The sequence below is a fragment of the Paramormyrops kingsleyae genome, chromosome 13, assembly GCF_048594095.1.
Source record: "Paramormyrops kingsleyae isolate MSU_618 chromosome 13, PKINGS_0.4, whole genome shotgun sequence".
Taxonomy (NCBI): domain Eukaryota; kingdom Metazoa; phylum Chordata; class Actinopteri; order Osteoglossiformes; family Mormyridae; genus Paramormyrops; species Paramormyrops kingsleyae.
In genome coordinates this window covers 11,390,852-11,406,581 of record NC_132809.1, presented here as the reverse complement: position 1 = coordinate 11,406,581, position 15,730 = coordinate 11,390,852, and the positions used below count along the sequence as shown (strand labels likewise).

Genomic DNA, 15,730 nt, shown 5'->3' with positions numbered 1-15,730 from the left:
GATCAAATTCCTAAATTCATGCCTGCAGGGATACAAAATCCTTATCCATGCACAGCTATTGTGTTTTCACCCTGTAGAATACTGGAGATAATTCACATGACACTGCCTATATACCATTAAAGGGAGATTAAGGGCTGGAATAGCTGAAACGATGCGGTTACTGGGCCGTGTTTAACCCTTTCCTGCTCACATCTCTCAAAATGTATGCTAAACACAAAGCATTCATTTATTGCTTCAAAAAATTATGAACCCAGGATTAAAAAAATAACAAAAAATAAAATGTCCTCCTTCCTCATGGTTCCCTGGCTTAGCAGCAATTAAACCCCTACCAGTCATTTTGCCTTATCGAAAAAATAGACTGCATTGAGGGACACAGGCTTGATGGTTCCATGGGAGCAGAAGAGATTTAGCTGCAGAGGTATTTGAAAATAAGCTGGCCTTTGATACGGGACGTGGCTGGTCGGGTTGCCACATTGCAGGCCGTCCCGTTTTTGGCACAAAATTCTGCCCGAACAAAATTCTGCCAACTCACCGAGCAAGCATGTTCTCCTGTCACCCTCTCTTCACTCTCATTCTGAAATCACAGATAAGCAGAAGGGAGGAAGTCGCTAGTGACCAGAAAGCAGCCCGAGACTCAACTACAGAGCACAACCCACACTGCATTTAGCTTTACTTAAGCAGAAAAGCAGACCCTGCACAATTCAGATTTTATAATGCATATATTATAATTATATTATTGTATTAAATATATAATTGTCAATTAAAATATTATGCATTACTATTAAGGTATAGCTATTTGCAAATGCATTTGTGCTGGTTGTAATTTTTTATATATTTACAGTAAATATTTGTGTGTATGTGTATGTGCATGTGTGTGTGTGTTAATTTTACCAAAAGTATACTAGAAGTATACTAAAAAATGTTTATTCAGCAGACAAGAAATAAATTGTGAAGTCATATCTGGATAACAGACTGTTGTCCATGCTTAAGTAAAGCTATACTACAAAACTAAAGAATATAATAAAGAATATGATGAATACAATGACTGAAAGAATACAATATGCAAGAAGTCAGAAGAAAGAGGTGAATCATTAACCCCATTAAGTGATGTTTGGTGATGATGGAAAAAAGGGTCACTAGGGTGATCTCTGGGAAAAGGGAAAAAACCCAGGGTAAGTATTTGTTTGGACTGTATTTTTAAATTAGCCCTCTGCTTGGCACTATATAATGTTTTAAGTGATATGGTGCCAGAGACCATCCTCCGTGACCCTTCGGAGTGCTAAGAGAATTAAAAGAATCACACAACATCGCAAGCCTGGCTCTGGTCACCACACCTCCCGCTGTCGACACAGGAAGGACGACACTTTAACATTTCTTCATGCATTTTTTTTAGTTAACAGAAGGAACAACGGATGTGTCACAACCCAGAGCAAAAGATAAAATAATAGAAGACAAGAAAAAGCAGGAATTGCAGACCAACGTGCCTCCCACCACGTACAATGAACTTTCAGACAATAGGAACAGAGGACATGAATGAAGCTGAGTCTAATAAGATTTGCGAGCTGGATGACGGCCCAGGGATTTTACAGTATGTTTTGCACAGAGAAGGTGGGTACACTGGGAAAATTAAAAGACAGCCAAAAAAAAACTAGAGGAACTAGTTCTTGTATTACTTTTTCTTGGTTGCACAATACTAAAAGAAATTATAAAACTGAACCGTGCAAGATTTGACATAAATGAGCTTGCCGTACTTTGTGTTTGTATGGCTAATGTCTCCTACATGCATAAGTTAGTGTTCGTCAGAGGACAGAGCAGAAGGACCGTCAGGAAAATGTCACAGGACAAAGTTCAATTCAAACAAAACAGGCCCGTCACACACTTGGCTGGCTAACCAGTGCCAATTAAAACAGGGGTGCAAAATTTTCTGGAAAAAAAATTGACCAAACAAGCTTATGTTGATGGAATACAGGAATACAGGAATTTGATGATTATTTGTTATTGCATGCAAAAAAAAAAAATTTAAAAAATCAATGAAAGGCCAAAAACATGCGTAGACAAAAGTAAGGACAAGGGAAAAATAAACAAAAAAGGAGACTGGAATTAATATGAAATATGACAATAGCATCTGGATGAGAGGCTCACCTTCACCGTGGAGCTCTTTGGACTCAGTGGGCAGAAAGGTTCATCCCCTTCGGTGCTGGAGATGCTGAGGGTCTTCATCCTTCTCTCTGCTGCCTCCATCCTTCTCTTCTCTATATCTTCCTTCATTTGTCGCTTCTCCTCCTGTTAGCAGGTGTTCGTACACGTGAGGCCACGTCCTTGTGTTTGCGAGCATGCTGTCCATGTGGAACGTAGATGCCCAGGCCAGTGTTTTCTAATCCGGGGCTCAGGGGCCCACAGCTGGTCCACATTTTTGCTCCCTCCCAGCTCCCTGCCAGACTATCCATGAGAGCTGGGCGGGAGCAAGAATGTGGACTGTCGGGGGGGGGGGGGGGGGGGGGCGGGGTAGTCCCTTAGGATAAACTTGGGAAATACTGACATAGACAATGGTGTGAGCACTAAAGTTTATCATTTGACAGCTTGAAAAATAAGCAGAAACTTGCAGATAACATCGAAACCTCTCTCAAGGGCACCTCAGCCATTCCATGTATTCATTAAGTTTCATCACCAGCTCAATTCATAAATTAACTTGATTAGTTAATAACTCAATGGGGTATTGATTAGCCAATAAAGGTGGGATAATGGTCACTGCAAATACTGGGTTGATTTTAGAAGAGGTTTTGAAATGGTTATGCTGATACACTCGGACATAGGGCTGTGTGATTTGATGATATTAGGTCATGAACGGTTAAAATGTCTCCATGATCTGCCTTTACGGAGAGATCGTGCTACAGTTAGTATCACGCTACAGTGCACATTCTCTCAGTTGCAGACCTACGGCTCATACACGCATCTAAAGTTCTTCTGTCAGCCAAATCTGTTTCGACACACCAATAAAACGGTAATAGCAAACAGTAGGTAGTGCCTTGGATCTCATCTTCTCTCTCCCTTTCGCTCCCTCGTCCCAACATGCAATTCGCAACGTGCAACGCATTCACTATTTGGCAGCGTTAGCAGCAGGGACGACACAGAGGAGCTGGTCCTTAAATAGAATTTGACACGGTAATATGGAACTTGTTTGAATTTTCCAAAACCAACACAACGCAAACAACAGTTATTTGCTAAATTTGCCAACATGAGGTTCGCATGTCTAGGGGCAGCATGACAAACCTTTTTCACTGCCTCAAATGAAAACAGCAGCATGCTGAGTATGTTCTTAGTTTACATTTTATTACCTTATAGGGCTATATATTTTTAAAATAGGGGAATTATTTTTATTGTACTGTTAAGTAAATTGCAAAATAGTCTTAAAAATGAACATGACAAAAAATCTTGATACAATCAAGGATCGTGATCTTGTCTGAAAAAAATCGTGATATGATACTATTGCCATATCGCCCACCCCTACTTGGACAGACATCATTTCTACTTTTGTAGATCATTTTTTTATAATTTCCTTTGACTGCCTAAGACTTTTGCACAGCGCTGTGCTAGTCAGCCACTCCTGCCTCTAACCATGTTTATCTTTGACAATAATCATACCTCTTCTTTCAGCTGTCGCTGGTGCTCCTCTTCTTCCTTCCGGCGATCCTCCTCCTCACGGAGGCGCCGGCGTTCCTCCCTCCTCCTCTTCAGCTCCTCCAGCTCCACCTCTGCCTCCACCTGTCGCTGCCGCAGCAGCTCCAGCTCCTGGCTCTCCTTCTCCTGGTGGCTCCGGCGAATCTTCTCCAGCTTCTGCTCCGTCTCCAGGAAGACTTCGGCCTCCTCGTCGGCCTCCTGCGCCTGACCCTGGCTCCTGATGGAGCCACTGGGAGGGAAGGAGGAGAAGCTGAATCCGGCCCATTGAGAGCGTAAAGCCCACACGCTTATTAGTATCTTCATGTCAACTTTGTTTCTAAGCAATCTGTCAAAATGTTGGCATGGTTAAATGGGGGCCAATATTATCTCACAAAGGCCCGTGGATTAAAATTTTCAGCGCAGCCCCCCCCCCCCCACCTCTGCTGAAACACGCTCCCAGAATTTCCCAAGCCGTCAAATTGCTGAGCCAAAGCCCCACCCCAGTGAACCAGTGAAAGTGCTGTAAGGTGGTGAACTGCACATGCATTTGCATTTACGTATTTAACAGACACTTTTATCCAAAGCAACATACAATTTAGGAAGCAGGGTCAGCTGGTCCCTGGAGCAAATGGGGTATACTTAAGGAGTATAAATATGTATGCAGTACTCCATAATTCTTACATTTCAATGCAATGTGGAAAAAAGTGTCATTTGTTCAGTAAGCTGTAGGGTCATGCTGTAAGCTGACTCATTTGCAAAATGTAAAATTAGAATAATTACATTATTTGCATGTAACTGAAGTCATGAGAAATTCAAGGTCAGTGTTATTAACATTAATAAAATTCACTGGGCTCTCTGCTTTTGCAACTGAGCTGTACATGAGGTCAAACTGAGAGCCTTTTTTATGTGAAAGCCTGTCATTGTTTACCTGAATCTGCCCAGTGAAGATGAGGAGGATCTTCTACGCTCGGCCATGTCTGACAGCGAAGAGCTATCAGTTGACTGTGTAACTGTGTGTTTACCAGTGCAAGACACCCTCACCAAGCCAGGAAGGATGTTGTACAGCAGGAAGTTGTGAAATGTATTCTTCAATTGGTTCCCTACTACATCTAGAGTACAAATGCAACCTTCTTCTGATAGTCTTCTGCCAGAAAAATACACGCAATCCACAGTTTAAACCTACTTACACCAATTTTCAGTTGAAAACTCATCTTGTAACCAAAGCCAGTCTGGAGCCTGTGTATTTCTTATAAGTGGGGAATTTCCTGTTTATTTTCTAGCCTGCATTTCCTGTGTCACAGATAACCTGCTGCGTTTAACGTGTCACTTTGATTACACTTGGAAAAGCTGCTGATTAATGCCACTGGCAGGGTACCTTGGGACTCGCTTTGTTTTAACAAGTGATGTCACTTCCACGCCAGCTGCATCTCCATTACCGTTGACATGTTTCACTTCCTGCTGCAGGAAGACTTTGGATGTAAAGGAAACCTTCACCTCTTTCCTCTTCTCTTTCGGCTGAAATCATGAAGTCCATATTTTAAGTGAATACAGCAATCAGGTATAATAAAATTATATAAATGAGTTATGGACCTTCATTGCAATCACCTTTTCTTCCATAATTCTACTTTGCTCCTCTTCTCTTTTCCTCATAAGACTCCTCTCTTCTTCCTCCCTCGCTCTGGCTGCCTCCTGCCTCTGCATCTCCTCCTGTCTCTTTACCTCTTCCTCCTGCTCCTTCGTCCTCCTCCTGTTCTCGCTCTCCTTCCTCCTCAGCTCCTCTTCCTCCTCCTCCTGCTGCCGCCACCGGGAGGCCAACATGGCGGAGGACTGCTGGGTCTTGGCAGGAACGGCCTTTCTGCTCCGGCCATGCTCACCGTTATCCCTGGCCTGCTCCAGCTCATCCAGGCACTGTTGCCGGCGCTGAACCAGCTTCTGGGTCCAGTCACTGAAACCCTCGTCCTCCTCTAACACCAACTGACTGGCAGGTTTCAGCTCCCTGTCACACCTAGAGGGCAGAGAAGGAGCAGTCTGTCTTTAGAAAGGCATAGCCAAAGGACATTTTTCCAAGGAGTTATACATGTATCCACATGAACTACAATTTCACCCTCAAAGACAAAGAGCCAGAACATTTATACACAAATGTTCTATGAACACTCCAAATTAAATAGACGGAAAACCGGCAACAAGTGTTCATGGCACTTTAGGTCTATACATTAAAATGGGAAAAAAAGAATTAAATATTAGGGCTCCTATATGAGAATTCTCAGGAGCTCAGAGAGCGGGGATTAGTAACTACAGAGAACTGGCCTGTGGAGGCAGCCGGACTCTGGGCCTGTCAACAGCGACAATAAATTCAGCTGCCTGGCTCGTGCACTTGTAGCGGAAAAAGGGCAGTGAAACCGTCCTCCTGGGGAACGACAGCTACAGGACGAGGTCCCACTGATGTGTACCTGGCTGTAAGTCCATCCATTTGCTTTGACCACTGGGGAAATGGGACAGAGAGCAGAGGAAACAGATGCTACACTGTTCTCCATGTTGGGAGGATTCTACTCCCCCAGTCTCACTGCAGACTACATGGGGTGAGATCATTCTCAGCCGGAAGCAATGGGAACATTTTGGATTACTTTTGGGTGGAAGGGGGGGAGGGGGGGTTGATAATTGACTGGCGATGCATAAGCAACCAGTAAATCGTTCAAATGGAGATTGTGAAGCTGTGATTAACACAGGGTGTTAATACTGGTTTGGCAAGTGTACAAGTAAGGAACAAAACAGGGCAAGCAGTCGCTTTGGGCCACTGGCTGGCTATTAAAATGAAAAAAAGGGGGGAGCGTGGGTACAGGACCGCAGGCTCTGGGTGATATCATCTGCAAGGGATATGGGGACAGCCCGGTCTCCATGGAGACCGGGCTGGCAGACAGAGACACACCTGTTCTCTGTGGGAGAGCATGGTCGCCGAAGATTTTATACAAGTTCATTAGCTTAATCTTTTTTTCTACTCACGGCACAAACACAACCTTCTCAGCATGAACAAAACCATTCTTTCAGCCTTCCCAGCACCACGCTGATAGTTAGTAAGGCGACAATAGCTGGTGGTAGAGAGTCACAGATACACTTCAAACAACTTAGCGATTTACATCATATAAGTTTCAAGTTGCAAGATTTTATTACCACATGTGTTCAGAAGAACACAGTGAAGTTCTTGTGCTGCAGTTGCAGGTAAAAATACTTCCTGGGTAATGGCTAAAGCACTTCTAAGTGACTAAAATCAGATACACTGAACTTGATAATTTCCACTATAACCCTGACTTAGTTCACCCCCATATATCTACACTTATTTTAAATAGTGAGCCCACATCAAACATTTCATTAATTAAAAGAAAGTGTGAAGCGTGAGATACTTAATGACGTGCTGCACACCGTTCCGTCACGTCACGTTCGTTAAAAGCCCCTATAATGAAAGTCTGTTTCATCTTCCTGGGAGCTGTCCGAATGGAATGCAGCATTTGCTCCCAAGTATGATTAAACGCTCTTACTATTCAAGGAGACGAACGGTACCAGATGGCAGCTTACATCAAGTCTTGAACATTCGGTTGAACTGGTAACACCTGGTGTTATACTCACATTCCTCGCCAATTAAATTACAGGTGTCATGTTTAACTTTTCGGGGTTTCGCAAAGGGAGATATGAGCTCATTCGTCACGCTTTGCATCACAAAGCTCAAAAAACAAAAAACAATACAAAATGAATCATAGGACAGATACAAAACCGTAAAAAAGAGAAAATGCATGTTAGAAAATACACAAAATACATAATCACCGAAGTACACCAGTCAGCCATAACATTAAAACCACCAGCCTAATATCATGTAGGTCCCCCTCGTGCTGCCAAAGCAGCTCTGACCCCTTGAGGCATGGACTACACAAGATCTCTGAAGGTGTCCTGTGGTATCTGGAACCAAGACGTTAGCAGCAGATCCTTTAAGTCCTGTAAGTTGTCAGGTGGGGTCTCCATGGATCGGACTTGTTTTTCCAGCACATCCCATAGATGCTCAATCAGATTGAGATCTGGGGAATTTGGGGGGGCTAATTCAACACCTTGAACTCTTTTTCATGTTCCTCAAACCACCCTGAACAATTTTTGCAGTGTGGTAGGGCGCATTATCCTGCTGAAAGAGGCCGCTTCCATTATGGAATACTGTTACCATGAAGGGGTGTACTTGGTCTGCAACAATCTTTCTCACACATGCACCCTGCCACCCACATGATGTAACAGAAAACGTGACTCATCAGACCATGCCATCTTCTTCCACTGCACCATGCTCCAATTCTGACCCTCACATGCCCATTATAGGCACTTTCAGCGCTAAGCAGCCCCATACACAGCAAGCTGCGATGCGTTGTCCGTTCTAGCACCTTCCTATCATAGCCAAGATGAACTTTTCCAGCAATTTGTGCTACAGTAGCTCTCCTGTGAGATCAGACCAGACAGATTAGTCTTTGTTCCTCACACACACCAGTGGGCCTTGGGCACCCATGACCCCAGCGCTGGTTAACCAGTTGGCTTTCCTTGGACTACTTTTGGTAGGTACTCACCACTGCATATTAGGAACACCTCACAAGACCTCACAAGGTGAGGGTTTCTTGCAAGCCACTCAGATCCTTCCACTTGTTCATTTTTCCTGCTTCCAGCACATCAACTTCAAGAACTGAGTGTTCACTTGCTTAATAATTAATGGCACCCTTGAGAGGTGCCATTGTAATGAGATGATCAGTGCTATTCACTTCACCTGTCAGTGGTTCTAATGTTATTGCTGATCCATATATTTGGACACCACTATAAATAAGAGGAATTGTCTAATTAAGCCACGCCCACTGCTGACACAGGTATATAATTAAGGACATAGTCACACAATCTCCTGTGTCAAACACTTGCAGCAGAATGACTGGTTGTACAAGAGAGATTAGTGACTACTTAGTGATTAGTGATTACTACCTGTCAGCTCACCACACTTCTGCCCTGCTAGAGCTGCCCAGGTCAACTGCATGTGAAGTGATTGTGACGGTCAAAACGTCTGTGTGCGAGTTCAGTTGCAAAGTGGTCGGCCACACAAGCTCAGAGAGAGGAACCGGGTATCCCAACATCAATACCCAACCTGAATGGCAGCAAATCCCAATACCAACGTGCCAACATCTAATACAAAGCCTTCCCAGAAGAATAGAGGCTATTATTGTAATAAAAAGTGGACCAACTTCATATTAATACCTTTGGTTACAGAATGAGATGTTGGACAAGCTGGTTTCCACATACTTTTGGCCAAATAGTGTCAAAAACACAGGTGGACGTAAGATGGCTTTCCTTAAGTCTTATGTATATATTAGATACTTATCTTATAATTACACCATTACTTTAAACTCCTTCAGAGTTACACAGTGTTAATAAAAAAAAGCTTTTGGTTTTGGGGAGCTGGGGCTCCATGCTTGAGGTTATTTTTACACACAGTCACTAATTTGGAGTCTCAACAGGGAAAGTGCAGAGGCCCTGCATAGACTGAAGCTTGCTGAGCAGGGCTGCGGTAAACATACTTACAAGAGAGCGTAATGAAAAGGCAGCTTTGCAGGCTCCACAAACACATGCAGAGAGAGAGAGAGAGAGAGAGAGAGGGAGAGAGAGATGAAGAATTTGAAGAGCGAGGGAGGGAATAGCATGAATGAGGAGATGAGGAGGAGTACTTCATCGCCCCCCTGACTTGTTTAGTTTTATCGTAAACATCCTCGTGCCACTAAATCCCTCCTCTGTATACCGAGCAGTTTCAGCTGAAGAATGCCGTGGATGGGGAGATTCCGTCATTGGCTATTCAAGCGCAGAGTCATTCAGCATGTAGCCTTGCTGTGGCTGTTTCAACTCTCAGGCGACTTCCAGTCATTAAACATACACAACTACAAATGCAGACAAGTAACATGAAGCGTATTCGTATTAAACAGACATAAAGGCAAATTACTGTGAGCTATGAGAGCTGTTTGTGGATACAATCATCTGCTCGGTGGGTAATTAATGGGATCATTCAGTCCATGGCAGGTTTAAGTAAAAATCAGTCAGCTGAGAAGAAACAGACGTTCATCAATATAAGTCATTACAAATCTATCATTCCACATTTCTACAGAGAGCAAGCACATCTTTAGAAAGATTTTGCCGTAGAGTAACAAGAGCACGTGTGTGTGTGTGTGTGTTTGTGTGTGTGTGGATTATGTTTATATTACGCTGTGGGGACCAAATATTCTGTGAATGAAATCAAAAAAGTAAAAATGCCAAAAGTCTCATAGTTTGTTTGGTGACTGGTGACTTAAAGTTATGCCTGGGTAGGGGTTAAGGTCGCCATGTTGGGATTAGAGTTTTCCCCATAGAAATGAATGGAGAGTCCCCACAAAGATATAATTACAAACCTGTGTGTGTGCGTGCGTGTGTGTGTGTTAACTTTCCACAACTACAAATCTTCAGTTCCCCGAGAAAGGTGGTGACATCATCTCTGGCCATGAAGGAGTCTGCTCTCAGTAGAGAAGCCAGCACGCTGGGTGTTCTTAGAACCTTCATATCCCCGACCTCCACAACCCCCCCCCCCCCAAAACCAGCATAACCCCAAACATACTGATGACCTGCTGTCTCCATTTATTTCTCCGTCTGTCTGAAAGCGTCGCCAACACCTCTGTGGAGTGCATTATCTAATATGTGCAACTCAAGCGAGTTTGAGGACTGGCTGGATCAAGGGAGGGAGGTGACAGCTGTTCTGTCTCTTTTCATGGACTGACTGAGAAACAGAGCAAGCAAAGTATAACTAAGGGGAGGGAAGATACAGATGGGAGGGGGAGGGATGTTGAGGTAATTAAGATATCGGGTTCATGCCACCGTCTGCCTCCACGCAATCGGCCTGCGGGGCAACGGTTTGGTGCCGATCCGCTCGTTGAGCAACCATGGCACGCCAGCCTTCGGTGGGGACTCGGTGACTTACGGGCCGTCCTCGGCCAGGAGCCCGTTTTCCGATGAGGCCCCCCCGGGGCTCGCCTGGCTGCTGTTCTGGCGAAAAGACTCCCGGGCTCTGCGACGCCGCTCCCGTTCGATCTCCTCGGCATCCTCGATGCTCCGCTGGGTTGTCACTCTGTCGGTTGACCGGAGAAATCAGAAGAAGCCAGTTAGACTTTCTGCGGGATCTCCCCCGTGACCTTTGCCCCCGGCCTGACCTATGCAAATACCTGCACCAATTTATCACTCCTTAAAACCTTGATTATAAATAAACACCTCAGCATTTAGATAAAATACAGCATAACAACAGGTCAACCAAGCCTAAACATTAGAGGATTCCCTTTGGTCTGTAAACTACCAAGCCTTATGTAAACACTGCTAAATAAACAATGCACTGTTTTTCTTGCTATTGCTGCAGAAATTTCAGTGCTTTCTTCTTTTTTTGTTTTGCCGGACACTTTTTAATCATGTTTAATAGTCACATATGATTCGAACCTTTCACATTTTTCAGATCTCTGGCGTGAACAGTGCCGAGTTAATGTGGACCCTAAAACTCACTCTCTTACAGAGAATCCAAATGCCGCTGCATGAACTGCAACCAGGATGAGAAAATGCAGTCACATTATACCCACAGTCAGGTCTCTTTCTCAGGCCTGTTTCCCATTAAGCTCAGGAGGCATTGATAGATCTGGCCTCAGCTTGTCCAACTGGGCTGATTAACATGCAAAATCCAGAACTCATTCTCACATTACAGTATGCAGGTGTTCTAGCATTTTCCAGAACAAACAAAGAAAGCATTGGTGGCTGCTGCAGAACTCGCAGTCTACGGTACCCTATGCCAGACAGTGTAAGGGATTCCCCTTTGGCTACAGTCATCAAATCTAGACTGAGAACCTACGATTTTCTACGTTACCTTAAATAACACTTCCACTGCCGATTCAAATTCAAATTGTATTCGTCACATTCCAATCAAACACAGCACAGCTCGCAGTGAAATGTTATTTTTTGACACTCCGTGACACGACAGTGGGGCACAAATGCAGTGGGGTTACATTAAAAATATTACACATCGGAACCCAACAGTTGGGTAGGGGCACAGATGTCATAAAGTGCAGATGTGCAGTTATAGTAGTATGTGCAAATAATAAGGCAGTGCAACAGTGAGCAGAGGTAGTTAAATAAGTAATACATAGATTTAGGGGTTGGTTAACAGCCAAGTCCAGTCCTAGGTGTTGCCTGGGACTATGTACATATTTCATGTACATGTTGGTTAGCCTGCTATTATGTTGGCCTATGTCTATATTTCCATTTATGCATCTCTATATACGCCAGTCATAGGTCAGTGATGTTTGTGCTCTTCAATGGACTGGCATCCTTTCCAAGGTGTTCCCCTGCCAAATGGCCTATGCTGTCTGATCTAGGCCCTAGGCCCGAGGTTCTCCCTGACCTCATCAAGTAGCCAGAAGGTAGATAGATGGAATGATGGGCTTCTCAGGATGAAGCGAGGATGTTGGCTGTAGACGTGAGGAATTTGCATGTAAGGACCTGTCTCTCAGGCTCGCTCATGTCCAGCTCACTGGTACACGGCCTGAAACGCAGAAAGGTCTCTGTGTTTGCACTGCCAGTAAACACACACTGCTGCCTTATTCCCAGGGGGGTGTCACGCCGCAAAAACAATATTACGACAACCGCCCGCTCCACGTGCCAAATTTACAAACTTGAAAATATTAAATGGAATGCAATTCAACAAATTTCCCTAAATATTGGGGGAAAAAATTTTTCGAGACACATCAGCACCCTGTTGACACTGTAAACATTTGTTGTAATGTCACTAAACCATGCAACAGGCAAACTACCAGTCAGATGTTGCACGGACGGCATGGAAAGCCTCCTCTCGGGCCTGACCGGGGTTGCAAAAGTGCTGGGTTTGACATGTGCTTACCAATGGGCTGGCAGGCTTGTAGAGTATAACACATGCTGACAGCCACCCTGCTCTCAGGAGAGAGGGCGAGATCCCCGTCTCCAGCCTGATGCCGAGCAGTTATGTAACAGAGGGAGGGCAGTACATACAGAGAGGGAAGTCACTGAAAAGAGGCTTCACGCCCTTTCAAGAGCACAATAGAGAACACACTGCCTACAACACTGCCCCCAGTGGAGGAGAGAGGCATCCTCCTGTGTCAGGGCATTGCTAGCCTGCATCCCTCTTTGTTTACCCTATGGAACACCACAACAAAGAAGGGGTGGGAGCCTTGTACCTCGTGGGCTGGAACAAAGAAGCTTGTCAATAGCCCCATTCTGTGTCGTCAGGGCTCTGCTTACAGTTCGCATTTTATTTGGCTTTTGGATTAATTTAAGCGGCCCAGGTCACTAATGGTCCCCTAATTACTCCCAGACTACTAACACCACCGTCTGCTTCACTGGGCAGGATGAGGAGCTTTGAGAGCATCTGTTTTGGCAGGAGAAATCCATAAATACAGAGCAGGATCACGGGCCCCCACTGTCCCCTGAGGTGCAGCCTAACGGATGACACGGGGAATGTCTGCGTACGTGAGGCGAAGACTGAAAGGAAGGAGGGGGAGAAAAAAGAAGGGAGGAGAGGTGAAGAAGTCAGGAGGCAGCTGGAGCAGGGAAGCTGTTCTCCACAGACCACACAATCTGCAGGGTCTGAGGGGATTACCCAGGATCCTCCCGTGGCCTGGTCCTGGGCTCCGGGGATCACCCAGGATCCTCCCGTAGCCTGGTCCTGGGCTCCGGGGATCACCCAGGATCCTCCCGTGGCCTGGTCCTGGGCTCCAGGGATCACCCAGGATCCTCCCGTCGCCTGGTCCTGGGCTCCAGGGATCACCCAGGATCCTCCCGTGGCCTGGTCCTGGGCTTCTCCACAACTATTACTAACTCTACTAACAAATGCTTTTTTGGAAACACATCAAGGTATTTCTCAGGCTGTACTTATAGCAAGACCGTTGTCTTTAATTAAATTATTGACTGAACTGCAAGAAAAAACTTTGCTGTTTGTAATAGCACAGCTATCAGGGGGATTTAACAGAAACTGGTTCACACTAGAAACTCATTTGTCCTTTAACGGTTACGACATAGAGGCACAATGTCCTTTCGGGGGGGGGGAGTTTCATAGGCAACAGCCTGAGATTGAGGAAATGCTTTGGGCGGCTCAGGCCTCTGTTTACCCACCAAGGAACAAGTCCCATCATGCTCTCCTGAGGAACAAAGCCGCAGTGAAACAGACGATTGTTGCCGATCCAGATGGGACGGTGTCATGTGTCGCAGGTGAGGCTGATTAGCGGACTCGGGCAGGGAGCGGAGGTACCGACACCGAAAACTGGGTCAGCAGCGGATCGGTGCTGGGTCAGCGTAAGCCAGAACCGGGTCATCAGGAAGGGCTTCAGGTCTGGCTTTGTGGTGAAATGGTGATTAACCTCAATAGCTGAATATTATTATTGCATCCAATTCTTGTGGGCTACAGACATTCAGAGGATCATTGTTTACATTTGTTCTGTTTGTATGTGCAGCAGAGAGACTGGGAGTAATGGCCTGGCTCACAGGGTTTATTCGGATAGGTCAGAGGGCGAACCGTGTATTTACATCTTGGTCAGGTTATTTCCCAGTCATTCCATGAGAGTGCCGAATAAATTTCCTCATTCCATTCACTAGAATCCTTGTCCAGCGTATCTCTCTGCCATACAAGCTTTCCACACATTGCAACAGGGAGACAGTCAGCGACTATTAGGTTAAAAGCCTGAGATAAGGCTAAAAGTAAGATATTTCTGTGAATTATCTGTTTGTGCCACTTCCCGGTTCACTATCCAAAACCATTGTGAGGCCTTAGTTCGTTTTGGCGATTTATCTTGAAACAAACAAACCCGTGAGCAGAGTGTGGCAGTGTAGTGGACGGCCAGTGTGAACCACAACTGGCTCTCATTCCCAGCAATGACAGGAAGGAGCTCAGCGCCAAACCCAGCACCTTCACCCACCTGTCCGTGTAAAGTCTGACACCTGGCTACTAAAAACGGAGTCCAGGGTCCCCCTCCCTCTGGAATCACATGCTATTGGCTCCTACTCAGGAGATCACAAGTTCAGAAGAATGGCAACCCCCAAACTGGCACACCTCATCCTGCCCCCCCCCCCGCCACCAAAACAAAGGCACTATTGTCAAACATTGTGTCCAGGATTAGTGCTCATCCATTTGTTTTGTTCGGATGTTTATTCTTTATCTGCTGTTCACCAGAGCTCAGGTACCTTGTGGCCATTTTTTCTACAGTTTTGTTCAATTGTCGTGACAAAATCAATCCAGCTTTTTTTGTTTCCAAACTTGCAACATTGTTTTCCTCACTGACAAACCATGAAGCTAATGCAGATGATCGTTGTGAAACATTTGATCCTGTCCTTTCAATGCAACATTTTGCCTGATCACTACCACCCTCACATCTGTGCTGTTTATAAAACAAACGTTCTGCCTTCCATGACGGCGTTTCAGGCTACAAAGTGCTTTCCCTCTAACACTCAACTCAGATCCATGTTACACATACAGGGAGGGGGGTGACATCAGTAGAGCTCATTGTCATTGTCGAGTGAGTTTCTGTCATAAAAGACGCCATTGAAAACGACTCCATGTCATTACGATGATGTAGCACAGAAATTCTCCATGTGTCAATGAATATGCTGTTAAATTGACACCCTTCTTTATAATCTGTTGGAAACAAATGAAAAAAATCTTATAAAAAATGAAAGTAAAAAATGTGCCCATAGCAATGTGATGATACAATCTTATAAAGGAACAGCTGGTCTTTCAACTTTGGACTGTTATGATTAATCAGTTTCGGTCACTCTTTGTCCAAACGGCTTAGTTAGCGATTTTTCCTTTTTGTCCATTTATGCTTCTCTTCCATCCATTTCCTTAGGAACTGGGAGATTTGCAGACCACAAAGAGGGACATGAACTTCTGCAGTCCAGTGGTGGGTTTCTCAGCATATATTTGTTTAGCGTGGTGGTAGAATATTTACTACCCTCTTCAGGGACCTCACATACAAAGCAATGAAAATAA

At 44.9% G+C, this 15,730-nt stretch overlaps 1 protein-coding gene across 3 annotated transcripts in view; it reads right to left on the bottom strand.

Moving 5' to 3' along the window:
• The window catches only part of lsp1a (lymphocyte specific protein 1 a), a 35,388-nt gene that overhangs the window by 16,893 nt on the left and 2,765 nt on the right, over window positions 1-15,730 (bottom strand). The window contains exons 2-7 of one of the 3 annotated variants that reach the window (XM_023842024.2): window positions 10,661-10,807; window positions 5,263-5,662; window positions 5,033-5,172; window positions 3,643-3,907; window positions 2,143-2,283; window positions 533-574 (exon numbers count right to left, since the gene is read on the bottom strand). In XM_023842024.2, coding sequence (XP_023697792.2) covers window positions 533-574; window positions 2,143-2,283; window positions 3,643-3,907; window positions 5,033-5,172; window positions 5,263-5,662; window positions 10,661-10,807 — 1,135 coding nt within the window. Of the gene's footprint in view, window positions 1-532; window positions 575-2,142; window positions 2,284-3,642; window positions 3,908-5,032; window positions 5,173-5,262; window positions 5,663-5,964; window positions 6,221-10,660; window positions 10,808-15,730 lie in introns of those variants that run through there. The other 2 variants (XM_023842023.2, XM_023842025.2) reach the window with 2 other exon arrangements.